General features: G+C 35.0%; 6 protein-coding genes across 7 annotated transcripts; 1 reads left to right on the forward strand and 5 right to left on the reverse strand.

Moving 5' to 3' along the window:
- The first annotated feature begins 694 nt into the window (after positions 1-694).
- LOC140975150 (pentatricopeptide repeat-containing protein At3g21470) lies at positions 695-3,565 on the forward strand. 2 transcript variants are annotated; one of them, XR_012174912.1, is made up of 3 exons: positions 2,787-2,876; positions 3,113-3,316; positions 3,418-3,565. XR_012174912.1 is itself a non-coding variant. In XM_073438706.1 (2 exons), exon 1 carries the CDS (start codon positions 740-742, stop codon positions 2,330-2,332), a length of 1,593 nt encoding a protein of 530 aa, XP_073294807.1. In that variant the 5' UTR covers positions 695-739; the 3' UTR covers positions 2,333-2,435; positions 3,113-3,237. The 2 variants fall into 2 exon arrangements, 1 of the variants encoding a protein (XP_073294807.1); XM_073438706.1 differs by lacking the exons at positions 2,787-2,876; positions 3,418-3,565 and adding an exon at positions 695-2,435 and having other exon boundaries at positions 3,113-3,237.
- On the reverse strand, positions 2,464-4,705 carry LOC140975154 (psbP domain-containing protein 4, chloroplastic). The gene is made up of 5 exons (XM_073438710.1): positions 4,237-4,705; positions 3,521-3,624; positions 3,141-3,252; positions 2,792-3,019; positions 2,464-2,707 (listed from the first exon to the last, which is right to left on the reverse strand). Exons 1-5 carry the CDS (start codon positions 4,562-4,564, stop codon positions 2,643-2,645), a joined length of 837 nt encoding a protein of 278 aa, XP_073294811.1. The 5' UTR covers positions 4,565-4,705; the 3' UTR covers positions 2,464-2,642.
- A 1,716-nt stretch (positions 4,706-6,421) lies between these two features.
- On the reverse strand, positions 6,422-10,963 carry LOC140975151 (probable beta-1,4-xylosyltransferase IRX10). Its single transcript, XM_073438707.1, has 8 exons — positions 10,535-10,963; positions 8,842-8,988; positions 8,682-8,746; positions 8,368-8,437; positions 7,872-8,090; positions 7,138-7,281; positions 6,906-7,041; positions 6,422-6,822 (listed from the first exon to the last, which is right to left on the reverse strand). Exons 1-8 carry the CDS (start codon positions 10,895-10,897, stop codon positions 6,593-6,595), a joined length of 1,374 nt encoding a protein of 457 aa, XP_073294808.1. The 5' UTR covers positions 10,898-10,963; the 3' UTR covers positions 6,422-6,592.
- Positions 10,964-11,683: 720 nt separating this feature from the next.
- Positions 11,684-14,448, reverse strand: LOC140975153 (alcohol dehydrogenase 2). The gene is given in 11 exon segments (XM_073438709.1): positions 11,684-11,958; positions 12,045-12,130; positions 12,133-12,205; positions 12,448-12,543; positions 12,638-12,699; positions 12,890-12,965; positions 13,094-13,176; positions 13,259-13,584; positions 13,778-13,824; positions 13,912-14,048; positions 14,177-14,448. Coding segments are annotated over 11 exon segments (1,137 nt in total). The 5' UTR covers positions 14,214-14,448; the 3' UTR covers positions 11,684-11,844.
- A 1,920-nt stretch (positions 14,449-16,368) lies between these two features.
- LOC140975152 (maltose excess protein 1-like, chloroplastic) lies at positions 16,369-20,599 on the reverse strand. The gene is made up of 10 exons (XM_073438708.1): positions 20,384-20,599; positions 19,625-19,873; positions 19,331-19,504; positions 18,942-19,232; positions 18,760-18,849; positions 17,780-17,881; positions 17,576-17,694; positions 17,169-17,231; positions 17,012-17,073; positions 16,369-16,702 (listed from the first exon to the last, which is right to left on the reverse strand). The coding sequence occupies exons 1-10, from the start codon at positions 20,384-20,386 to the stop codon at positions 16,620-16,622; spliced, it is 1,236 nt and encodes a 411-aa protein (XP_073294809.1). The 5' UTR covers positions 20,387-20,599; the 3' UTR covers positions 16,369-16,619.
- Positions 20,600-21,949: 1,350 nt separating this feature from the next.
- Positions 21,950-22,584, reverse strand: LOC140975157 (uncharacterized). The gene has a single exon (XM_073438712.1). It carries the CDS (start codon positions 22,582-22,584, stop codon positions 22,033-22,035), a length of 552 nt encoding a protein of 183 aa, XP_073294813.1. The 3' UTR covers positions 21,950-22,032.
- Positions 22,585-26,161: the final 3,577 nt, after the last annotated feature.

The following is a 26,161-nucleotide window of genomic DNA, read 5'->3' on the forward strand; positions in this document are numbered from 1 at the left end:
CACGAATCTCATCATCAAATTAATTTCAACTTAAGTTAGCTGAGAAGCAATCTTGTTGAACTCATTGATGTGTTTAGCCACCGAAGTACCTTCTCCAATTTTCAAGTTGAATAACTTTTTCATGAGATGTACTTTGTTAGTTGTTGATGGTTTCTCGTACATGTCCTATAAATGAACATCATCTCTTTTTGTGGTTTGTGCCTCCGCCACGCTATGTGCCACATTTTTCGTTATGGTCAATCGTATTACACCTAACACTTGTCGATCAAGGAGTTCAGTCATCATCTTCCATTTTTTCCCGCTTCATTGTTGATAAAGGTTGATGCAACTTCTTGCTATACATGTAAAGTAGATTAATCCGATTCATATTGTAAGACGGTTTCACTGATATATTTATGTGAAGTATATTAATTCGATCCATATTTAAAACGAAAATGAATACTTTTAACATAAAATATAATAGTTTTTCATGAATCAGATCAGGTTGGATATATATCCAACAAAATTGCACTATAAGACGGTCTCACAAGAGTTTTTTTTATGTATGTCATGACAACTAATATATAAAATGAATTACTAACTCGATACACAGAATTGTATTTGGATCACATGCTTATTCTGGACAAATCAAGAAAAACAAAGTAACTCAAGACACTTGAAAAACAAAAAATGGATGGTGGACTGAATAGGAGTTTCCTAATTTTAGTATAACCGCTGATCTTGAGCCCACGTAACTGATATGAAAACTACAGTTGCATCAAAAGAAATAATCGAATCTCAAGCATTTGAACTTCAAAATCTATCATCAAGTTGGTTTTACAGCATAAGAAACTGCGTTGAACAGAAGAAACCCGAATCAGCAATCTTGATATACTCTCGGAACCATGGTAATGGCAGCATTGGGTTGGATTCCATCCCTTCGGTTCTCAAAGCCTGCGCTTCCCTTTTCAATCATCGTTTTGGGACGGAGATGCATTGCGAATCCATAAAATCTGGAGTTGAAGGGGATGTAATGGTGGGGACTTCCTTGGTTGACATGTACGGCAAGTGTGGTGATATCGTGAGTTCCCGGAAGGTGTTTGACTATATGCCTGAGAGAAACGTGGTCACTTGGAATGCGATGATTGGTGGGTATGTTAGGAATGGTGATATGGGATCTGCGTTAGGTTTGTTTGAGACAATGGAGGGAAGGACGTCAGCGACATGGAATGAGATGATTGGTGGCTACGCAAAGAATGGGGATGTGGCAATGGCGAGGCGAGTTTTTGAGAGTGTGCCTGAGGGGTTGAAAAATGTAGTCACATGGACAGTGATGGTCGATGGGTATGTTAGGAATGGGGATATGGAGGCTGCAGAAGAAGTGTTTGAGGTGATGCCGGAGCGGAACTTTTACGTCTGCTCTGTGATCATTTCTGGGTATTTCAGGAAAGGGGATGTGGTGAAGGGGAAAGGGTTTTTTGATCGGATGTTCTCGAGGAATTTGGTGTGCTGGAACACTTTGATTGCTGGCTATGCACAGAATGGGATGTGCGCCGAGGCATTGGATGCTTTCATGAACATGGGAGCGGAAGGAATCAAACCCGATGAAGTAACAGTAGTGAGTGTTTTATCTGTTTGTGCTCAGTCAGGAATGCTTGAAGTGGGTAAAGAAATCCATGAGATGATAGTGCAGAAAGGGATTGATTTGAATGAGTATGTTGTCAATGGATTGGTTGACATGTATGCGAAATGTGGAGATTTAGGGAATGCAAGATTGATCTTTGAAGGGATTCCATCGAAAAACTACGCCACTTGGAATTCTTTGATCGCGGGATTTTCCATTCACGGTCATTGTAAGGAGGCTCTCGAATTCTTCATGAGAATGGAGAAGTCTGGTATAAAAGCTGATGGTGTGACAATTCTCTCTGTTTTATCTGCTTGTGCACATGGAGGTTTAGTGGAAGAAGGTTTAGCAGTATTCTCTAAGATGGAGCAATATGGATTGACAGCCAACACAAAGCATTATGGTTGTGTGGTTCATATGCTTGGACGGGCAGGGAAACTACAAGAAGCTATGGACTTGGTTGAGGGGATGCCTGTATTGCCAAATGACACAGTTCTAGGGTCACTTCTTGGGGCATGTCAAATTCACTCCGACGCAGTCATGGCAGACAAGGTGCTAGAGTTGGTTGGCAAGCTGAATTCTGATTACCGTTCCAATGATAATGGTCATTATCTGGTGTTGGCGAATATATATGCAGCTTGTGAAAGATGGGAGGCAGCTGAACGGTTGCGAGCTGTATTTGCTGATAAAGGGTCAGATATAATACCTGGATGCAGCGCAATCACGTAAAGATTATAACTCAAGGGCTTCAGCATATGGGGAACATCTGACGGTAATTTGGTGGTGCCGTTTCTGATGTGAACTGGGAAGAAGTTCGCCACGCCCAAGAAAGGTAGGAACAATTAAAAAAAAAACACTCATAGCGTTGTAATACTAAAAGTAGACTCTACCCGAAATGCATGTTATCTCAGGCCAATAACTGTATGTAATTAGGAACAAAACTAGAGGTTGAATCTCTTGTGCACTAAACAATATCGGTAGATGGAATACAAGTCATACACAAGACTAATACATTCCCCAATATCTTATGGTAATTCCACTAGATTACCCGAAAAGAGTCGGATATTTGTTTCAAGTCCTTGTAATATCTCTTCCATTGAAGCCCTGAAGAAATATACATACGTGATTTAGTAAGATTCTTGTTGAAAGTTGTAATCAATTATGCGAGGCCTGAAATTTATTCTTTACCATTTCCAGTGACGCTGAACAAGTATAGTCGATTTCCTGCAGCTGTTGCTGTGATTAGAACATGGGGCGGCTCTAACTCGAACTGGTAATACTTTCTTCCCGAGTGTTCAACAACCGCAGAACTTAAAACCTTTCCTTCAACATTCTCTCCAATAACTTCTGGCCCGAATGCGTTAATAACCTTCTCTGGACTCCCTATAGCTTCTATGGTTGCATGATCACCGAGATCTGGAGATTATAGGGCAACCAAATTAGGATTCTTTTGAAAGTTCTTAATGAAAATTCTCTCCTTAAATTGAAAGCATAAAAATATATATGCAGGCGAAACATTCTTGGAAGTAAAACCCACTATCTGCAAATCTCAGAACAGGAGCAACAATGACAAAGAGACGTCCTTCTTTCGGACTAGCGAATCTCAAATCAATCTCCGTGCCTCCTAAGTCAGCAATTGACACTGGAACCTGTCCAGCAGACAGCACCCCGTAAGAGACCAGCACAAAAAAGCTTCCAAGAAGGGATCAAAGGGTAACTCAAAATTGATTCATATTGTAGCATCTACTATCTATCTCTGGAACTTTACAATTCGCATAACTAGGGCTAGCAATTTTTTTCCGTTTCTTCATTAGGTGAAAACAAGTAATGCAAGATGCTATAAAGTGCATTGTGCAGACCTATAAGTGGTATCAAACTCTTGAAAACAAAGCAGGGTTCTTCAATGTAGATTATTACCTCGTCCCAATCTTGAGGGACCGAAAATGCATAAGGAATGATGGGACTCCAACCAACTCCGTGACCCCCTGACTTCTCATCTGGTCTCTGGTATGTTCTCCAACCTGTCTGAGCATTTTTTATCTAATAAAAACGGCAACTCCATAATTGAAAAATATAAAGAAGCCAAGTTTTGTCACCATTGAAATAAGAATCCGAAAAGAAGACTTCCACATATTTGCAGCTATTTTAATAATGTATGGGGAGTTTACACTCTTGCTTAAAGAAACACAGAAATTTTAGCTTGGTGGGTAATGGGTTAGTTCACCAAATATGTTGGGAACAGAACAGTTAAGTTATATGTTCAAGTTATTTCCATACCTCCGAACAGAACTGATTTGATTGAGGTTCAAAATGCATTGGCCACTTCAATGAAAAGTTCGATATCCAACTTTTTATAACTATAAATTTTGCGTCTGAAACACACTAAAAAACCTTTTAATCACATTTTTTACTCACCAGCGGCGAATTACGACGCATAGGAAAAGAATTTTCTTTTGACATTCATAAAATACTAGTAGTTACCATCTGAGATATACTAGCAACTACATCCTTGAATCCACAACTGCACTTGGTCCATCCTTGTTTATCGAAATCCTATATGATATATAACACACCCCAACAGAACCGTAACATACATAATCAAGTAGTCTACACAAAAACTCATCAAGACTAACCATTTTTATCAGGTTCAGAGAGTCCAGGGATCCTCCCTGCTAGAAGACCTTGTTTCACCACACCCAATCCTTCTCCAGCAAATCCCAAAGCTGCCGATGAAACTAAAGACACCACCCCAGAAACTACAGTTACCCTTCTACCAAACAACCCTCTTAGTTCCTCATGTTTTGCAAAATCAACACCCGTATTGTTGCTTGAACTTGAATCTGCGGTTTCTTTGATAGTTCTTGAAGGAACTTTCCCAGTTCCAAGTTGAGCTGATACTATATTGTGCTGGTGGTTGTTCTTCCAAGAAAGGCAACATGTGGTCTGTATGATCGTTCCCATAGTCTCCTAACCGAGGAATTTGGTGGGAAGGAACACGAGATACTCAAATTTAAAGGGAAAAAGAAATCGAAGAAAATATTGAAATCGAGATTGGTTTAGTTTTTGGTGGAATAATGAGTGAGGCATTTGTCTGAACCACAGCCAAACAGCTCGTATATGAATTATGATAGAGGAGTAAGATCAGGCATGTAAGAATATGACACGTGAGCACATGGTTTGAATTGTAATTTGAGATGAAATGAATTTTGATATGAGAATACACCATTGTTCTAAAAAAACCGCCTGACGCGGCTAGGCCTCGCTTAGTTGCCTAGGCGCTAGGTGGTAGGTAACCGTCCGTCTAGCGCCTACCGCTTTTTAGAACACTGGAATACACTGTGGGTAAAATGTGAGTCAGTTTATTTTTCTCTATTAACCAAAATAAGGACATCCCACACTACCACATACCTTTTTTGCTAAGAAACATGGCAGATGTTGGTAATAGCCTTGGGATTTGGGTAGGGAATGTAAACAAATCGAATAGATTCGAATATGAAGAAAATTTGAATTCGGTTTGAAGCTCGATTCGAAGTTCGAAAATTTTAAAACTTTTGGTTCGAATTCGGTACGAATTAAATCTCGAGTTCGAGTTCAGCTCGAAAAATTCGAACATTTTCGCGAATTATTTGAATTATTGTTCGAAAATATGTACTCAAAAAGCTCAAAATTTATTTATTTAATATATAATTATATTATATTAATAAAATATTAAAGCTCGGGAGCGACTTGCGAACTATCGAACAAAATAATTAGAGCTCGAGTTCTGCTCGGAACAAAGCTCGAATTCGATAAACTTGAATACGGATCAAATATTTTTTGAGTCAGTTCCAAAAACTCATGAACCTGGTCGGTTTATTTTAGTGTCTAGTGTTGGAAACAAAAAATATATGAATTTTAAAAATTTCTACGTACTGAACTTCAATAAATAAATAAATAAGATTCTTTTTTTTTTTTTAAAAAAAAAAGGAAAAATGACACGAGAAATATCGTCCTTAGATTCTCATATCCCAATGTGTGTTTTATTTTGGTCCGGGTGAAGCAGTCAACTTTATATCCAAAAAAAGTGTGGATTGAAATCTTGGGTTAATATATCACATGTTTCAAACTCTAGGCTCTTTTATTTATTTATTTTTTTAGAAATATTTTCTGGCCTTGCACAATTGGTAGGAAAGGAGAAATTATTAAATAAGTCCAAAATATACTAGAAAACTGTTTTAATGGTCAAATTCGATTAAAAACCGGTCTAACTGGCTATGAACCTTAAATCAGTTCAACTGGTTTTTGGGTTTTCTTTATTTTTTTTTTAAAATTTTTTTTTATTTTTAAAACCATAAATTTAATATTTGGTCATACATAAAATTTATTGTTTGTGATTTGGAATTCGTTAAAAAAAATATAACTATAATCAGTATTTTGGAGGTATATATAAAGTTATTTAGTTTTTAAATTTTAGTAAATATATTTTGTCTATTATTTATATACATCTTTTTAGTTTTAAATTTAAATTATTATATTCATTATATTATATTAATATTTTATATAACATCCCGATTGAACAGGTCCCGCCGTTCGATTAAATCGGTCCGACAAATTTGACTGTATTTAAAAATAGATGAATTCAATTACCGGTCCGACCACTTGTGAAAATATTCTGTTAAATAAGTAACATTCGCAATCGAAAATGGTGACCAAATGGTCTTAAATATCCCGATCAACAAAAAATTATTTGAGACTCGAGCAAAAGTTGAAACTGGACCTCTGAAACTTCAACAGAAAACTCCAAAACCAAGTTGAAAAATTATAATTCGTTGGAAATAAAAACCCATTTCAGTTTGGCAATGGGACAAATTACCCTAGAATATAGCAGTTGCTTTTCTATACATCGTTCTTCACTTCGTTTACATATTTGTAAAGTTCCAAGTGAAATGAACTGATAACCCAAACCCAAAACCAAAACCAAAACCAAAACCAAAACCCACCATGCCACAGCTAAGGCAAAAGCATGGGTGGTTTCCATTTCTTGAATTCTACCAGATCTCTATTTACAACAGATCCATTATGCAGCCAGAACGTCTCGGCAGACTGATGGAGTCGTCTTACTTTCTTATGAAGTTCCCACAAAATTCCAGTAAAAGCAGAACAAGACTCTGAATCTGGAGCATAAACCCATAAACATCTTACCCTTCTACCGTTAGCTATTAACTCTTCGATAATTTTATCTGCAAGAAACTCAAATATATATCCTTGACTCATTTGGTCTAGTAAATAAGAGAGAAACAAGAATGGCATTCAGTAGTCTCACCAGGAATTGATTCCAAGTATTCCAAAAGTTGAGGACCTATACGAGTCAACGGCCATTTGATCGATACTTGGGTATAGTCTACTACATTCTGAAAAGGCAATTCTATTTGATCTGATAGGATAACTGGGACACACTCCTGTTTGGTGCAAATAATGGGCAGCAGTGTGTTCAATATAATTTGTATTCGAGAGAAAGATGCATCAGGCTTGTAAGAATAAGGTAAGACACATACCACAAAGAATGACTCGTAAAAGCGAAGAGTCCATGATGACTCCCCACGAGGAGCCAGACAAAATTTGGCATTGCGGAGGTGTCGAAAATATTCTATCCTTCCAAGTTTATCTGGGCCGCTGAACTTCAAATCTGGAGATTCCACCTGTTCACAGTATCAACATGCACATCTTTTCCAAGGATTTAAAATTATGGTAAGTGGTAACACAAAATAGCAACAGTGAAATTTACTTTTGAGTTCTTGAAATCTAAAAATCAGATCATAGACCCTGGGTAGTAGCATTGATTTCGCTATTGCAAATTCAACTCTCTCTTTTAGTTAATCCCTCGACATTTCTACTGAGGTGCGGAAAATGACAAGAACAATCAACTAAAACCCAAAAGTTTCATCTCCCATCATCTAAGTTAATCATGGTTTCATCCTTAATAAGTGCACAAGTTACCATAAATGTTCTTCAAATCTTCCTAAAATTCTCTTCCAATCGATTATGAATCTTTCGAGGTTCGGCTTCTTGATTTTTTTCTTTGGAGGAAGGGATGCAGGAGTCCAAAGACTTCAGTAAGCTGTTAGTGTATGACCTATAGGCAAATATTTTCTTTTAGGTACTTGAGTAGAAAAGATTCATAATTATCTCTGGTAAACTGTTTTCCTTCCGTTAAATTAACCAGCCAAGGAGTTTCCAATTAACAGGAAAGGAGAAAATACGACGTAACCAACCATTAGAAAGGACATACCTTATCAGGATATTGTTTCGCTAGCTCTATTAATTGCATACGACCAACCTTTCCTTGTGCTCGACCTAAATAATTAGCCAAATACTTCCTTTTTGATAACGGTAAAGGGTCAACCAGTCTACCCTTAGCAGCAGTCATCCCATCATCAACATTTCCTGGTATGATTATATCTTTCCATGTGTTGAAGGCGCTGATGTCTCGTTTATCTGTGCGGTCTCCCTGCATGTACAAGCACAATACATTTTTCAAATCAGATGTTAATTTGAAATATTATGCAACTATCATAACATAATTGTCAAGATGAACTTCTTGTTCCTGGGGAATGACACATCATCAGTATCCAAAAGAATAACGTGTAGAACCTCACACCATTGTCTTATTAAAGTTTTAAGTCAGAGAGCAAAAACTCAGTACTAGTACATGGCCCTCAAGATAAAAGGAAATGGCTTTTTCTTCACTATGGAAATACGAGGCATGTGTATGTAAAGGACTATACCTCTGGAGTCAGAATAACAGAACGATTCAAATACATAGACCAAGACTTAAACAAGTGAGCTCCAGCACCACTGCAATTCAAAATAAACAAGCACAGATGTAAAGCAATACAAGATCGTCCTAGTCATCAGATTGAAGAAAGCTGAAACCAATAAGATAATTCAAACAAGACCTTCTATCCACCTTTTCTTGCTTTGATCTCATGAATATTTCAATGAAGTAGCTCATACAAACGACAGAAGGTACTATAACTTGTGTGGGACAAATTTTAAGATGTCAATGCTAAGCACATCCTCCACGATTTGAATGTCATACCTTGGGAAAATAAAAATATGGTTGCGGCCACCAGATAACCTGAAATACGGCATTTGACTTAAAACCTGAAACCAAATAGATGCTTATGTAAAAAATAATAGCACAAGCATAATTTCTAAGAAACTACGCTTTTACAAGAAAAATTGAATCACACCATTACCTTGACATAGGTTTGGTTGATCTCCTTATCATTCAAGCCACCCATCATTCGGACACATTTAACATAAGACGGCACAAAAAACAAATCTGCTTCTTCTTTCTTTCTAGTCCGAAACCTAGATTGCAAAAGCAGCCTATGTATTTTAACCTGAAGGAAAAGGAAGGACAGAAGGCGCAAAGGGGAACATGCAAATATTAGCTTGCGATAATTTCACAAATAATTCAAAAAAAGAAAACAACAACATCGCACTCCTCATCTACCCGGTAATGATATTATCTTCAAACCCTTGAAGTATTAATTCTACAATTTCCAGTAATGTTAATGGCTTAATGCATCAAAAAGAAATTTTCCACTAAATAAATTACAAAGAGTACCTTATCTTTTCTTAATCCAAGGAAATGATGCAAGATAATCTATCTCACATATCATAATCTTACCTATGATATTATTAGCATTTCTAGTTCCTAATACATTGATAAAGAATTTGAACGAGATAGCAAGCATGATGGATCTGAACCATTTAGTGAAACGACAACAAGTGGGGGCAAATCTTACATTTTTATTTCCAGAAAAATAACCTACATTGATATGGAACATTCGCAGGCTTGCTTTTCCATCAAATTTGCAAAGAGAAATTGTTACGAAGCAAGGATATTGTCGTAATATTATCGAAACTGTAACATTTATTTTGATTTTTACAAAACAAGAGTATCACTAACTAACAAGTCTAATTAATAGTGTAGTATTTTGGATATGCTTTGCTCTCACCATAAGCATAATAGAAATCCTCTTAACCAGGAGCATGACAAACGTGCTGCACAGCAGACAGTTGAGACAATATCTACTACATACAGAACCGGCAGAAATAAACATCCAAAGGAGTTTGTAAAGGCTAGTTTGCAACTACTAATTTATAACGGCTATATTTCAAGAAGCTAGCTTTCTAAATAGAGATATAGATCATTTGCGGAATAAATCAAGTGAATCGAAGCTAAAGAGTGATAAAGTGATAATGACCAAGAGAATTGAGAGCCAAGATAGATGGTTTAAGAGCATTTATTTATTACAAGATCATTAGAATCCAAAAGTAAGAGTAGAGACAGAGAGAAGAACTAACAAAATCAAAATGTCTTCACTTCGAAATCAAGATTCAAAGAATTATTTCGGAGTGACCCAATACAATTGAAAAGCCGACCATCAACATAAAGAGAAATGAGCTGATTAGAACAGTCGAACGATGTTTTAGCATATATACATTGACCGCACAAGGCTATTCAGCGATCAATTGACGATGTAAAGCTATTTAGCACTCGACTGACTATGCGAAAGCATTTGGTCCTCAATCGACAGACAGATGGATAGCCTTGAACTTTGAACTATAGTTTGTCTCATGGATTTATTTCTTCTCAAATAAAAGAAAATAGGTGCCGATAATTCGTTCTATGAACTTTTTGTTGCTATGTCCTTAATCTACATTACTCGTCACAATTGGCCTGAATTTCCCGATCACCTTGTATCCGCCATTTTACAATGTATTTTAAGTCTTCAGCTTAAACAATTTCTCCTCCCCTACTATTTCTCATCCAATTCGTATGCCCGTATTATGAAATCTTATCAAATACTGCACTCTTCAAGATTACAAAAAACAATTACAGAATGCGGAAAAAGGACCTGATAGATTGAGAAAGAACACCTGACTGCCCCATTGGCCTTTGACGCAAGCGTCAGCAGAAATCTTCCCATCACGACCATACATCAGCAGCTTCAAACCCTCGATCTCATTCTCATCGTACACGTAAATCTTCAAATCCAGGCGCGCGCGGTCTCCGAATGCGACATCCTGCGGACCATTGTGGCCATAAGAGGCGGAGAATGAGCTGCGGAGAGCCGATGAACAGGGGCCGAAGGAGTGGTCGAAGAGCCTGGTGAGGAAGAAGGTGGCGGCGACGAGCACGAGGGCTCCGATCTGGTACGTTCGGGTGCAGTGTGCGGTGGCGTGGTTGGGGTGGGGAGAGAATAATCTGGTGCTCTTGGTGTTTGTGCTCATGCTCGCCATTGATGGAAACCTCGAAAGCTAATGTAAAGTGAGATTTTTGCAGGTGAAAGGAATGTCACGACGGCGTCGTATGGGTCAGATTATATAAATTTTTATTTTTTTTTAAATTACAACTATTCAAATAGCACTTTAGTCCCTCGATAATTTGTCAAATTTCACTTTAAGCTCTCGGTAATTATAAAAACAATCATACACACGCACCGCGTGTGCCAAGTAACTAGTATTGTAATAAATGATAAAATATATTATCATTCTAAAAATAATCTCTATTAAAAAATTTACAAAATCCAATAAATATAGAATCTTATAAATAATTATTTACTGTTCCTTTCCAATTTGAGANGGATCAGGTTTTTCATTAAATAAATATATTGTAATAAATAATAAAATATATTATCATTCTAAAAATAATCTCTATTAAAAAATTTACAAACTCCGATAAATATAGAACCTTATAAATAATTATTTACCGTTCCTTTCCAATTTGAGATTTATGTGTTTAAAAATTTGAAAATTTGTGCATTATTTTTAAATTTATTATATATTTGTTTTTTTAGTATATTTATTGATATGCGATAATAAAAATTTTATTTTTAACATTTAATATTGCATTAAACTCGTTAAACTTGAAACATGGTGTCGACGTTTTGTTACATATCATGTTTTTTAGAAAATTTAATAGATAAAGTTTATATGATAACGATGATGTTATCCAAAACATGGTTTTTTTTTTTTCTGAAAATTTCAAACTATCATCGAATCGAAATGTTAGAACTTAGAATCGAATGGTGTCCGAAAGTGTACTTGTGTGACAAAGATAACATGAGACATGACTCTAACCGTATCGAATAGTGTACAATGGAAATGGTGAAAAACAGAACAGAAAACAAAACACATATACAACAAACTTCATTATTCTCTTCTCCTTTGCTGCTGAAACATCAAGATCATTCCATCCGGATGAGGCAACGAAGCCCTTCGCCTTTCAGCATCAGCTCAAAAGCCTTGTTAATCTCAGAAAACGGCACTTCATGCGTTATAAACTTCTCCAGTTCGAGCTCCTGAACACAAGAACTATGATCAGAAAAGAAACTCTGTATAGTCAATATTGTTTTCTGAATTTATATGGGATCTTGAAACAATGTACCTTTTTCATGTACAGTTCAACGACAGATGGAAGATCAGATCGCGGTTTGTAGTTGCCAAAGAAAGTGCCCTTGAGCGTCCTCTCGTCAGCACGTTCATCGGATGAGTCTTGAATTCAGAGTCTTTATGTGGGACGCCCACCAGAACAGCAACACCCCATCCCTATTTATCAAGTGACCAATTAAATTTTGTGATAATGGTGTAGGATCAAGTGCTAGGCGTTGTATCATAAGCTATAGATACTAGTATTGATGCAAATCAAATCTTTTTAACGTTGCAGTGATCTAAACATCACGTTTCGATCATTGTGTTGTATAAACAGCCAAAAAGCACAATCGGGGAAACTATTGCTATCCAACAAAAAGCAAGTCTGGTTTAAGATTAATGTGTTTGGAGGAACATACATCGTGAACACATTCGAATGCAGAGATCATCGCGTTGATGTTTCCTGTGCATTCAACACTTCTGTCCACTCCTCCATCTGTCATTTCAGCTAGAACCTGTGGACAGGATACAAGCACGAGAAAAAGTCATGTACGTGTAATATGTGGGGCGATGCGTTTGAAAGGACTCGTCGTGAGATAAATGCATTACCTCTTGGACTGGCTTGTCATAGTCTTTGGGGTTCACAAACTCAGTCACACCAAATTTCTTTGCTGCATGTAAAAACAACATTTGATTAAATAAGCGACAGCATATGTCGGTTTTTAAGTCTTCGAACCGAAGGGAGTCTGTGTATTGAGAGTGTCAATGTAATTTTCCAAGACTCTAAATATATTAACTCAAGAATAATCAGCTAGTGATTCTTGTGTTCATGGGTATATTCTTAACATTTTCTTATTTTACCTTCTTCAAATCTGCTGGGATTCAAGTCCACCCCAATAATTCTTGAAGCACCAGCAAGCCTAGCTCCTTCTGCTGCCTGAAATCTCATTAAAAATAAGATCAAACGACAGATCTTGTCTACTTCTTTTACTTTTTTCTGTATAAACTGGCAGTGTATAGTTGCAGAATAAACAGAATCTATAAATAAGAAATCAAGAAACATACCCCAAGTCCGACTGCTCCAAGCCCGAAAATCGCCACTGACGAGCCCTTTTTTGGTTTGGCAACATTCAATGTTGCTCCGAGTCCTATACCAAACAAATCATTCACTACCAAATATTTTCAGCAAAAGAATGAAAAAAACGACGCATTTTGGGATTGAATTTTAACCTGTTGAAATCCCACAACTCAGCACGCATACTTTGTCAAGAGGAGCAAGGGGGCTGATTTTCGCAACACAGCCAACATGAACAACAGTGTACTCACTAAATGTAGATGTGCCGAGGAAATGGTAAATGGGCTTTCCGTTGATTGAAAATCGAGTCTTTTCGTCGTGGATCATCGCTCCCCTTTCGACGTTGATCCTCAGTAGACTACACATATTGCTTTCTTCTGATTTGCAGTGAGCACATTCTTTGCATTCTCCTGTGAATACTGGCAACACATGATCCCCCGGCGTGAGTTCGGTGACCCCTTCCCCTATGCTCTCAACGATCCTATACAACGCCACGAAAACATTCAAAATCCATCCCTCTTACACCATTCCAACAAAGCCATACTCAAATTTCATTTGCAATTTTAAAAAACCATAAGTTCTGTCATACAAAACACACAGATACCCTTCATTCAAGATCCAACACATCCCCATTACCACATAGATTGAGCAACAATAAAGATCACGGAACATACCCTGACGCTTCGTGGCCGAGAATTCGAGGAAAGACGGAGTCTTGAGCCTACAAAATTCAAGAAACGAAAGGAAAACTTAATAATAATGACGATCATGATAATGAAGCTTCTTAAACCAAAAAAATTCTGGTCACCTTAGCTTCCCAGAAATACACATCAGTGTGGCAAAGAGAGGTGAAAAGAATCTTTAATCGCACTTCCATCTTCTGCGGCGGCGCCACCTCTACTTCCTCGATCACCAGCGGCTTTCCAGGTTCCCACGCCACCGCAGCTGCAACAGAAATGACCCAGAAAAAAAAAAATCATCAAAAAACAAATTAGCCCACCAACTTATCCTTCATTACTGAAAAAACCCGAAACCAAAAATCATTCAAGAATCTTGAAACCATCAATACACACCTCTGCACTTGATCACTTTCCCTTCAGTGCTCGACATATTTCTTTCTTGATCACTGTAAAACGGTTAGAAATAATTGAATATTTTTTTTTTTATCGCTGATCTGAAATGAAATGCCAGGGATTTATAGTGGGGAAATGAATCGTTCCATTGGTTTGATTGGACTGAATATTTTTTTTACATTTTTGTCGATAACAGTATTGTATTGAAAATACACGAGGCAGTCCAAGGTTTTTGCTCTTGCTTGGATTCCCTCTGTTTTCGCTGTTTGGTTTCATGGTATTCGCTTCATACTATACACTTTTGGAGTGTTTTGCCATATTCCCGTGATAGTTATAAGGCCACACGCACTCGATATTTCAAAATTATTTATATTCACTTTAAATATAAATCGAATCAACTCATCACACATAAAACTTACTCTTATTTTTATCAAATATGGAATTTCATTTTAACATTTTTCATCAATGAAAAGCCCATGCAAAGCTCCCTTTACGCATTGCGGCGGGAAAATATCGAAATTTTCTATATACCGAAGTTATCGTATCGAAAAATACCGAAAATTTCGATACGATATAGTACCAATACTAAAATTTTCGGTACGATTATGCAATTTAAAAATTTTCGATAAAATATTATAACTTTCGATATGAAACTATACACACCACCGATATAGTACTGAAATCTCGGTATATAGGAAAATTTCGATATAATCGATATGCTAATTATAAATACCGAAAATTTCGATATACCAAAACTCTTTATACCTAAAGTTTCGGTACAATATTAATATTTATTATTCTTATATCATAATTTTCGATACGACGTATAATTTTCGGTATGATATCATGTATTTTGTTTTTGTTTCACCTCTCTTACATAATTGCGCTTTGAACAATAATTATATTATTTAATAATAAAAATAATTAACGGTGGATGGGGGGCCCTTCCCATTTCTCTAAAACCATCTTCCAAAGATTCACAGTGCTTTGCTGGTTTTGCTAATTTTTCCACTCCGACTTCTCTAAATGGTTTTGGTAAGTTTTAAATAACTTATTTTTATAAGTTTTGTGATTGGACAAATTGCAAATCGACAAAAGATTTTTAAAAAATAAATCTAGGCTTAGATGAGATACAGAGAACCATGCTTAAGATTAATTAAAACTATAATAAATTCACAAAAAAAAAGTACGTGAGATGACTCACAAGTCAATTTTATTATATCGATATTATATTTGAGTTACTAATGAAATTTTTTTTTTATATGTCAAATTTATTATTTATTATTGTAAATATAAGCATGATTAACTTATCTAACAAATAAAAATCAATGAGTTCGTATCACAAAAAACTTACTATAATAAATTAGTTCCAATCACTCCAAATATGGTCCCAATTACAAATTCAATGGTATCTCATCCCATCATATTCAATTAATTATATAATAAATTATGACAAATTATGCGCCCACTCGTGATCTTGAGATCCAATGGTTGAAATTTTGCCACATTACGTAAAGTGAATTTGTCGATTCCTTTAGAAAAAAACCACTTTGATTAATTTAACAAAGGAGCTTAAATACCATCTATTTTATTTATGAATAAAACCAAGAAAAAGACGATCTTCATCCTCCCATTCTTTTCACCACTTTCTCTTTAACTTAATACAAAAACTTATTTGAGACCATCTCACATGTCGTATTTTGTGAGACAGATATCTTATTTAAGTCATCCATGAAAAAATATTACTTTTTATGCTAAGAGCATTACTTTTTATTATGAATATCAATAGAATTGACTCGTCTCACAGATAAAGATTCGTGAAACCGTCTCACAAGAGACCTAATCTTAACTTAATTCTTCTTTATTTTCAAAATATCTTTTTGTTTTCAAAATTTCATACGAATAAAAATTGACTTGAATAATGACTTTTACGTGCGAATATTTTCTCAGGTTTTGCCATTATATTTGAAGTCTTCCATCTCCATAATATGATGGGTCAGCTCCAATGAAAATCATTTCTTGATCTTGCCTTCGTTTACAAGTATCATTAATACATCAATCGCAAAACTAACTCCATTTCTAGAATCAACTAATAGTTCTCAACGCCGGAAAACATATGGTTACTTGAAAACGCTACGAGGAACTTGAATGTTAAACGCCGTATGGTAGCAGAGAAGCCATCACAAACAAAGGAGATCATGAAAGGCTGGAAAAAAAACTTTGAAGAAGTGATGTTACATCAAGTAGAAAGTATACATCTTTGACTACTTAAGTTTTTCCTAAAAACAACAAATTATTCAGCATAGATGCAAGACTATTGCGATAGGATCGGCTCATTTACATAGCACGGGGATATGTATAACTTAGAATGTTGATGGAGCTGAAAAAAAGATCACCAATCTCTCATGCAGCATCATTCATTTAACAATGGAGGCTATTAACATCAAGGACCGAAAACGAGCTCTTTAAAAGATGAGAATGGGGAACGAAGTCCATAGACTTGCGAATCTTTCCAGAAAGTATGTCCTGAAGTAACATGAAAATAAAAAGGGACAATAATAAAAGAAGAGTTTGAAATAATGGGCCAAAATAATTATACGATTGACTAAAGAAAGTTAAAAAAAAATAATGAATTGCTAAAAGTAAGATTATCAGAAAGTTTTGAGCATGCTGGAGAATGTGCACATCTGAGAGCAATTAAGAGAAGGAAAGGACATAAAATGGGAATAAGATAATTCTTGAAATAGGCCTAGCAATCATCCATATTTAGGCAATACTTGGTGTATTTTAACTTTAACATTTAAATCATTGATGAAACATGAATATCGGACACACCTATCCAGGCAAAAAACGCAAGTGTCGCAGCCACGAAGAACTCCCTGCTTGTACTGTTTAAGCTGATATCAAAGCACATTATTAGTAAACCAGTAAAGAACTGCCGCCCTGATTTTGTCAAAAGGGACTAATGTCTAGATAATATCAAACAGATTACCAGTACAAGCATAGAAGGTTTCCCCATCCATAAAACACACATCCCCAGCCAGAGCCAGTGAACCTGCAAATTAAGACGTGGTCAACTCAACAATTCTCCGCTTTAACAATTCCTCCGTCCCAAGACTAACATGTGTGTGATTAAGATGAAACCAGGCGGAGGATTGATTACAAAAGTTTGAAGTAACAGACGGATGTTGCACAGCTTGTGCTAAAACAAAATATCTTCACAAGAAATGTTCCAGTTTGAGATTGAAAACATTGTGATTCTAAACTAGTAAAAAGCAAAATGATGTACTCCATTTTGATGTCCATCTATTCTATGTTTATTATACTAGCTAAATCACATAAACCACATTTTAAGGGAATTTAGTTCATAAATGGAACAGAGGAAATCAGCATGCATACCACATTAAGTCACGAATAAACAGGGCCCGTGGGAGCAAAAGTCCATTGCCAATCATGGCCAGCAACATTGTAATAGCCGATAATCCTTTTATGTTGTCAGGATTCAAAATATTCGTCCACTGAAAAGAAGATTTATTTCGAGTCGAAGCAGCTCTTACGGCCATAGAGAATGTAAATGAGCCTGCAAATAAGAATAAAGTTTACCATCTGCGCAACGGGCATCCACATGAAAAGAAGTGTGGCTGTCCATCCAGATAATGATCCTAGAATTTTGACACCTTTCTCAGGGAGTTTGCCCATCCGAGCCTGAAAAAATTAAGAAGGTGCGACATAAGAAGAATTTCAAATTAAGGTTCTTTCTTGCAAATCAAGATAAGAAATTGTGCGAGCAGAACTCATATTCATTATCTAGCAGGTTAAAAAATTGCAGAAGCAATCAGCAGCCGATGTTTTCAAATAATTAAGCTCAGGCCAAGAATAACTTCTAGCATCATATGGGATGAATCACCATACTGAGAATGTTGGCAACTGATACTCCGATAAAAACAAAATGCACAAATGAAATCATCCCAGCCAGGAAGTGGTGCTAGAATCTCTACCTTGAAATGAGCTACATCAGAAACTAAATAGAGAATGCTAAAAAGACCTTCACAGAGAATAAATGGTAGGACATGTATGAGAAGAAACAATTGAATGAAAACGAAAAATTCCAGGTTCTCTCCATGAGGTGGAGCAAAAAATGAAACATCCCGAAAAGTAAGCAGGGAAGTATAAAAAATTTAAATGATGACTCAGAATCACTTGAGGGGGGCATTTGAGTAACGATCCTTTGATGCAACTATTATCCCGTCAAGATAATAAAATGATACATCAACTTGTTTTTCTTCACATTTTCATGTCATTTTTGCTGATTTACTTTTTCTATACCTTTGTAGTTAAATTTTTTAATTTGTACAGTCAGTATTCATGAGAGAGAAAGAAGACCGAAAATTTTAAGATCTGTATGCATATAATCAGGTAACCATTGTCAAAAGGTGGGTTTTTTTTGCTTATGCATCGTCAAAGATATGGGCGTAACCTTTCCATTTTTTGTGGTAATGCATTTGTTCCAATCTGTCCATCTTGGTCTTTAATGTGTATTAGCGATTAAACAACGAAGCAGAAACCAGGAATGGCATGCTTACCATAAGAACAACGATTATCGCGGCGACGAATGAAATAACCCCGGGAAGGATAGAGTTGGGAACAAAAGGGACGAAGGTTGACCACATCACCTAAAAGCATCATTGGCGTACTTTTTAAGAAATTAATGTAGCATTGAAACCATATAGTATATGCATTTTTGAGCAATGACAGAGATTATTACTTGGGGAAGAACTGAGAGCCCACCAATGGTAATAAATTCTTCCCAAAAGAGCCAGATTTCTGATTTGAGTAAATCAAAATATTTCATAAAATTTAAAAAGAGACCAGAGGCAACCACAATCGAAATGCCAATAAAATAAGATATAGGCATAGCTTCAGCCAATGCCAGCTGCAAAATCACGACATAAGTTGATATCACTCCTAATGCTTGCACCACCACTGCTCCAGTCTCCCTCTTCTTAATGAAGTATGACAGCAATGAAAGATTCCCAAGCATTCCAGTCAGCATACCCTTAAAAACAATAAAAAAAAACAATTGATATGAATCAATCTCAGAGGTCATATTAACCACAACCCAAGTCCTAATGATATGGAACACTAATGCATTACAAGCCATGGGACAGCCAGGAGTGCTGACTTGTTTCCTCCCAGAAGATTCCTGGAATTTAGTATGATCTGGGGAAGTTGCAGCAGTAAAAAAGGTAGATTTGCAACTCCTGCAAATTTACCCGTGACTGAATCCCATTGCTCAAAGCTCTCGCCTCTTTTCAAATTCACTGGTTCCTTCATATGAATTTATTCCGTAGTCAGCAATGACGACAAGAAAAGAGAATTCATTCTATAATTTTTCAACAGTATTAGTGCCCGTGTTAATTATAAGGTAATTCTCGTAAATGCAAGTACCTCATCGGAGGGATGCTGATGGTCCTTGTTAAGCGCAAGCACTGGTTCGAGATGGTGAGAGCTGACTGGACGGCTATATAATGGTGCCTCTTTCAGCTTAAACTTCCCATCGATGACTTGTCGTATTTGTGGTTGATGATGACGACCGAAATCTAAACTTCGAGGATAGCAACTAAAGGAACACCTGTTTGATGGTAGACAAGCTAACAGAGGTACCTTACACAAGGGCCGTAATGAAACCGCCATTGACTATAACAGAGATAAAAGAGCAGGTTTATGTGTCCGGTCAGCTTAGACTAGTGCCAGAAACATATATAAATTAGCATTTTCAAAAACAAAACCCCATTATTCCCCATGGATGTGCTTGTAGAACCCCGAAGCAAGTGCCAAAATTATCGATCAAACATAGCACAATGCTAAACTTTTGGGAACAGCGAAATAGCTGAATTCCAAACTAAAGAATTCACCAAACCTCTTCAGCAATTGCAACATTCTTTTAAGTAATAATTTCACAAAGCTGCATTTTTTACACAACAAGAACTCGTACAGACATCTTATCAATCAATTTGACTGGCTAATCAAGACCCTATTACCACATCTTCCTCCCATCAAACCACAATCCGTAATCAAGCCAAGAAACACAAAGGGCTGAACAACTTGCCGTGATTCCACTCAAAGCCAGCCTCCCCATAACCAAAAATTCTACTGGGCATTTCAACAACCAAGTAAACAACACAAACAATCAAACTAAACACTCACCATTCCAATGCTCAATCCTTTCTTGCAACCAGCAGATCCAAAATGTCACGGACGATTGAACCATAAACATCAACAAGAAAAATCAATTCTTGGACCAAAATTAAATGTGCGGTGCAGTGTTCGGGAGTGGGTTTCTTGAATATTGTGAATCAGAACGTAGAGGTGGCAGTATGTGAGAGGTGTAATGTGCTTGTTTAGTAGGACGGAAACAAACGATATGAGTGGTACGTATAGCCGCAAAATATCTTATTGGGATTCACCATATTTAGATAATATAATTTTTTAATAAAATACAATGAATTTTTTATGACAAAAACGTGTGTAAGACGGTCTTACAAATCGTATTTTGTGAGACGGATATATTATTTGGGTCATCCATGAAAAAGTATTATTTTTTATGCTAAGAATATTACTTTTTATTGTGAATATCGGTAGGATTGACCTGTCTCATAGATAAATATTCCGTCTCACAAGAGACATACTCTTTTTTTATTTAATTATTTGTTGGTTTAAAAAAAACTTATCATCTTTGATCTTGAGATAGCATTACTCTGATATTATAATCGAGTCTCGAAACTAGTACTTTATTTCAATTGTAAGATGTTAGTATCTGATGTAATTTTTCTAAAGTGAAATAATATCTCTTTATATATTTAAAAAAATACTACATGAAAATTGATATTAAAACATTATAAATAACTTAATCGATATATGATGTAGTTAAACAGTCAATTTTACTATTAAATATACATTTTATTGTGTTTCAAGAATATTTTATTGATTAAAACTATAAAAAAAACTTATATTTATTTTAAAACTGCAATATAATACAAAGACGGTAAAATTGTTGATTAATACAAATATATATTAATTTAGTGATGGAAGTTAACATCAGGGTCGGACCTTCTATGAAGTCAAGGAGGCCATTGCTTCAGAACCTCTCGAGGTGACCCAATTTTTTTTATTACATATATATTTTGAGTTGGTGGATTACTAGAAATATAGAGAGTTAATAATCATCGAGGTTTTCAGCGATCTCGACATTTTACAACGATATTGTATATACCTAACACAATCAAATAACTCCATCAAAATCAAATCATTTCGTCCAAGCACTTATGTTTTTCGCATTCTCAAATCGCTAAAATCTCGAGTCACAATTGTGATGGTTTATATTTACGAGCAGCATACATGGATTATTTTTTATTCTAATTAAATTTGTGAGACATGTCTTTTGGTCCAGTGACATCTATTTTCTTAATTTGAGACATATCTCGAGTTCGAGACCCACGTAAATCACCTTTTCAAATTATGAAAAAACTGATGTTGCAACACATACTATCATTGTTCCCCAAATTTCTTGAATAAAAAAGAGTTTCATTAACAATCATTTAACATCGTCCCAAAGTCTACATTATAAATCTAGACTTTCGGACGATGTTTCACGTTCGAGACTCGATCGTAACATTAATGGTCTTCCCAAACTTTAAAAAAAAAAAAAAAGAGTAAATTGTATGATTTGATAAAGTAAATATTAAATTATAAATTTTCGTCCACAAATCATAATTATAAATTAGCACAATGCTTTATTTCTTTATTAATTAATATACATCAAACAAATTTCAAATAATTAATTAGAATACTTTTCTTCAATGCCTTTGTCCAAGATTTTGGTGATTGTGGAGAACACTAACATTAGAAGACGATTCTCCACCTTCAATATCATTATCAAGTTCCCAAGATTTTGTAGCCATTTTCTTCCCTAATTGGAACTTTTCAGTCTTCACAATTTCTTCCTCAACATGCTTATCATCTTCAATGGACAAAACAATTGCTTGTGTTCCATTAGGTCCCTCCACAATGGCTTCCTTTATCTTCAAATGCTCGTCGGTACGTACCATATCGGTTTCTTGAATCGTCGTCTTCTTCCTCTTCTTCATGAAACACCATAGGGCTAGCAAGCAGAAAGCAAGGAAGAAGATACATCCTAATGATACGAACACGACTATAATGATCGTCTGGCCGTTATCAGGAGACGGTTGAGGTGGGGGTGGGACGACATGGGGTGGTGGTGGTGGTATAACATGGGGTGGAGGTGGTGGTGGGACGACATGGGGTGGTGATGGTGGCGTCGGGGCGACGGGGTGGAGGGGCGGGGGCGGTGAGATGGGGAAGTAGGGGAAATTGGAAATGGAGGACATTTTTGGAGTTGATGAGATGATGAATAAGTGTTGGTTTTGTTGGGATTTTATAGTGTGTGTATTGTATAATGTCACATGTTGCTTATTACAATTATTTTAAAGAAATTGAAGACTTGGATTTCATGTTAAGGTTGGGGTATCTTTTAGTCTTCGTGTTGATTGCATTGGAAAATACTACTTATACCCTCGTTTCAAAGACCTCAAACATTGCAATTTCTACCTTCAAATTTAGTGTCGAAATATTGCATCATATTCAAATAAAATTTAAAGCATTTTTTGTNGAATACATAAGTTATTAATTAATAATTCTAACATTTTTATAAAATTAGTAAGAAAATTATTTATTGTAATAAAATTTTAATTTACTTTTACAATTTTAATCAATAAATAATCTAGAAAAATAAAATGTGTACCTAGTTGAATTTAATAATAATAATTGGACTTAAAAGCGATTTAGATTAAGAGTAAATTGACTTTTTAGTCACATCATATACCAATTAAGTTGTTTACTATAATTCATGTATTAATTTATAATAATTTGTATACCAAAATACTATTTATTCTATATATATTTTAAGATTAAAATACTTTCTATTAATTTAAATATAGCGATAACTATTAATGCATTTTCAAACACTCATCTTTTATTCTCTCTCACCACATAAGAACGAGGAACAATTAGACGAAGAAAAGAAAAATATATTTTGAGGTTGGTGAAGAAGATGCTTTCGGATTAAGAGCTAATTTTTAGTTATGATTATTTCCATTTTTAATTAAGTTGTAAAACGCTTTCACAATTTTATTTCTTGTCTGAGAATTTTCGTTATAAATAAAATTAATTTATGAAATAAACTTTTTTTTGTTTATATTGTACTACGAGACTTAATGTTTTACGATTGTGTGATTATTAAGCAATGCGGTTGTTGACGCGATTCGGTCTCAAGGTGTGACATTATATATTAAATAAATATATTTCGAACTTTTCGAATATTTAATTTCGAGCAATAGTTTGAATAACTCGTGAGCATGTTCGAGTATTTTCGGGATCTTATTTCGTAATTGATGCATGGAAACTTCAATCGATTTAAGGTCGAGATTTTTGCATTCTTTGCACCTCAAATCGTCATCATATATAATTATGCTTAAACTTATCGACCTTTTACGAAGTTCCTTTGGTAAAAACACAGAAGAAATATACATTGGCTGAATCTATTCATAATGTAACGATTCGAAAGTTATTTAATATTTTGTGCACCGATATATAAAACTTATATCAAAAAAAATAAAAAAAAATTATGCGATACAGAATTTATCGAATCGTATAGGTCAAAAGACGCATTGATTTGATCTATAATCAAACTCCCTAGATGTAATCCTTATGGTTTTGTTTGGCTCTTGTTGAGACCACACCCGAAAGCTTTTTTGACGATGTTAGCGAGTTTTTCTATCATCATTGTAGAGACATGTTTTCTTGGTTTGGGAATCACGCTTGCTCCTTCCGAATACATTTTCTCGATACGTGATCTATATATACCTTCTTGGAAGTTCAGACAGTCAGAACGTTACGCTGCTCGTCGATCCCAGTGTTGTAATTTATCGAATGATTCAGAAGTCGACCTGCAACTTTTAATATAGTTGAAATGACGAATCGAGTTAATTTTGGAGGGAAAGAACCAAATTGTGAAAGATTTGTGATTGATTTTGGTATGAAAAATGGAATCGAAGGGGTATTTTATATGTATGTGATTTGTGTAAAGTCAACTAGTCTACTCAACGCGGCCACTGTGTGTGTATTTACCGGATCTTTAGAGATTATTTATTTTGACCAAAAGTTTTCCGATTAATACCAAATTAAAAGTTTATGAAATTATATTATTAATTTGTGAAAGAGAAATTAAAAATCGAAATCCCCTAGAATATAATTTATGATTTTTTTTAAGAATTGTAATTTAATTTTAATAACTGAACTGGATGGGAGCAATAATTGTTCCTGCCGAATGAGCAATTGAAGCGTGACGCTTGAGCTGATGTGCATTTTTAAAAATCGATTTTTATTTTATTTTTACCGAGTGTATAATAATTAATGGATTTTAAATTAATTTACTTTTAATGATTGAACTTTATTTGCTTTTAAATCAATATTAATTTTTTTTATGCCTTAGAAAAGACCTCAAAAACGTGTGTTACCTTTTTGAGGCATATACGCATGCATGATTTTGATATCTTGGGAGATGTTCGCGAGAGCGTCTCTGAAAAATTTAATGTTTTTTTTTAATAAGATGTTCGCAAAAACATCTCCCAGTGTCTATGGTACTGACCAAGAGACGTCATAATAACAACTTTGAAAAAATTCTTGTGATATGGTATTACGGATCAATTTCGTGAGTCTNTTGTTGGGAGGGGATTTTAATTATATTGATATGGTTGAAATAACAAAATAAATAAAGGTTTTCTCAAATCCAACTATTTCTATCTAGAATTAGTTTAATTTACATCAAATTTATACTAAAATGAAATAAACCAAATCAAAATTTATTATTAACTTTTTATTTTTTTCTTCTAAATTTTAATGCATGTAATTTTTTTTATTTTTAAATAATTATGTTTTTCGTTAAAAAATAATTAAATATCACTACAAATTTACAAATCCAAAAAACTTATCGTGTGTGTGGGTTTTGTACTAGTCTCGCGTTACGCGTAGTCTTTTTAATTCAAAGTCATTGTTTGGAGTTATAAATGTAACCAAGACTAAGTCTCTAGGCCTTGAATTATTTTACTTGAACTTAGTTGAAATAGTCCTAAACAAAATCAAAACAAATAAAATTTGAGTAGGCAAATATTCGAGTAATATAAATGTATCAAGACAATAAATCGATAGCTGCTATCTCTCGATATGTGCTATGTAAAACCCTAGACTAATGCAATCGTATGTAAAAATGCTAGTCAGATAAACTATATTGGACAAATTTTGTGCGACGGATTCGCTCGAAAAATTATTGATATGAGAATCAAACTCCTCAGCGTTGACTAGACACCCCTTTGAGGACAATTTGATTATTCTTATTTCAATGAGTTGTTTGTCATGTTTTGGAAAAATTGTAGGATTGGTCTTGTTAGTTAGGTAATCTTGATTTTGGAGCTAGACAAATTTCACATGGTCTGATTTTGCTTCTTTTTGTCATTTCGGTCCTTTTCCTTCGTTCTGTTGACGTGATATTAGATATCGATATTTCTGACATATAGCAGATGATGATTGGGTGGGTGATCTTAAGGGTGTTTATCGATTGGTTCAGACTGATTTCGGTTTTATTTTGATTTCAGTTTCAGAAATATATAATCAAATATCCTGTCCGTTTATTTAGTTTTCAAAATTATTACGATTATTTTGGTTCGGTTTATTTAGTTTTAACAATTATTTAAATTAATAATTAAAATATAATCTAAAATTATTTTTTAGTTAACTTTTTTAAAAAACTTTAAAATATAAATTCTAAAAAATAAATAAATAACAATCAACTAAAAATTAAATAAAATATTCTTAACTCACTAAATATCATCTCGTAAAATATTTAATCTA

The sequence above is a fragment of the Primulina huaijiensis genome, chromosome 4 (genome assembly GCF_012295235.1).
Source record: "Primulina huaijiensis isolate GDHJ02 chromosome 4, ASM1229523v2, whole genome shotgun sequence".
Lineage (NCBI taxonomy): Eukaryota > Viridiplantae > Streptophyta > Magnoliopsida > Lamiales > Gesneriaceae > Primulina > Primulina huaijiensis.

Excerpts from the sequence above, each read along its gene's own strand:
- LOC140975150 (XM_073438706.1), top strand. The coding sequence starts at position 740 with ATGAAAACTACAGTTGCATCAAAAGAAATAATCGAATCTCAAGCATTT.
- LOC140975154 (XM_073438710.1), bottom strand. The coding sequence starts at position 4,564 with ATGGGAACGATCATACAGACCACATGTTGCCTTTCTTGGAAGAACAAC. Across the intron at positions 3,625-4,236 it reads CTCTGAACCTGATAAAAATG|GTTGGAGAACATACCAGAGA; the intron begins GTTAGTCTTGAT and ends ATGCTCAGACAG. Across the intron at positions 2,708-2,791 it reads GTTCAGCGTCACTGGAAATG|GGCTTCAATGGAAGAGATAT; the intron begins GTAAAGAATAAA and ends ATATTTCTTCAG.
- LOC140975151 (XM_073438707.1), bottom strand. The coding sequence starts at position 10,897 with ATGGCGAGCATGAGCACAAACACCAAGAGCACCAGATTATTCTCTCCC. Across the intron at positions 8,989-10,534 it reads AAGGCCAATGGGGCAGTCAG|GTTAAAATACATAGGCTGCT; the intron begins GTGTTCTTTCTC and ends CTTTTCCTTCAG. Across the intron at positions 6,823-6,905 it reads ATACTTGGAATCAATTCCTG|ATAAAATTATCGAAGAGTTA; the intron begins GTGAGACTACTG and ends AGTTTCTTGCAG.
- LOC140975152 (XM_073438708.1), bottom strand. Across the intron at positions 19,233-19,330 it reads TCCTGGCTGTCCCATGGCTT|GGTATGCTGACTGGAATGCT; the intron begins GTAATGCATTAG and ends ATTGTTTTTAAG. Across the intron at positions 16,703-17,011 it reads TGCGTTTTTTGCCTGGATAG|GACATACTTTCTGGAAAGAT; the intron begins GTGTGTCCGATA and ends ATGTTACTTCAG.
- LOC140975157 (XM_073438712.1), bottom strand. The coding sequence starts at position 22,584 with ATGTCCTCCATTTCCAATTTCCCCTACTTCCCCATCTCACCGCCCCCG.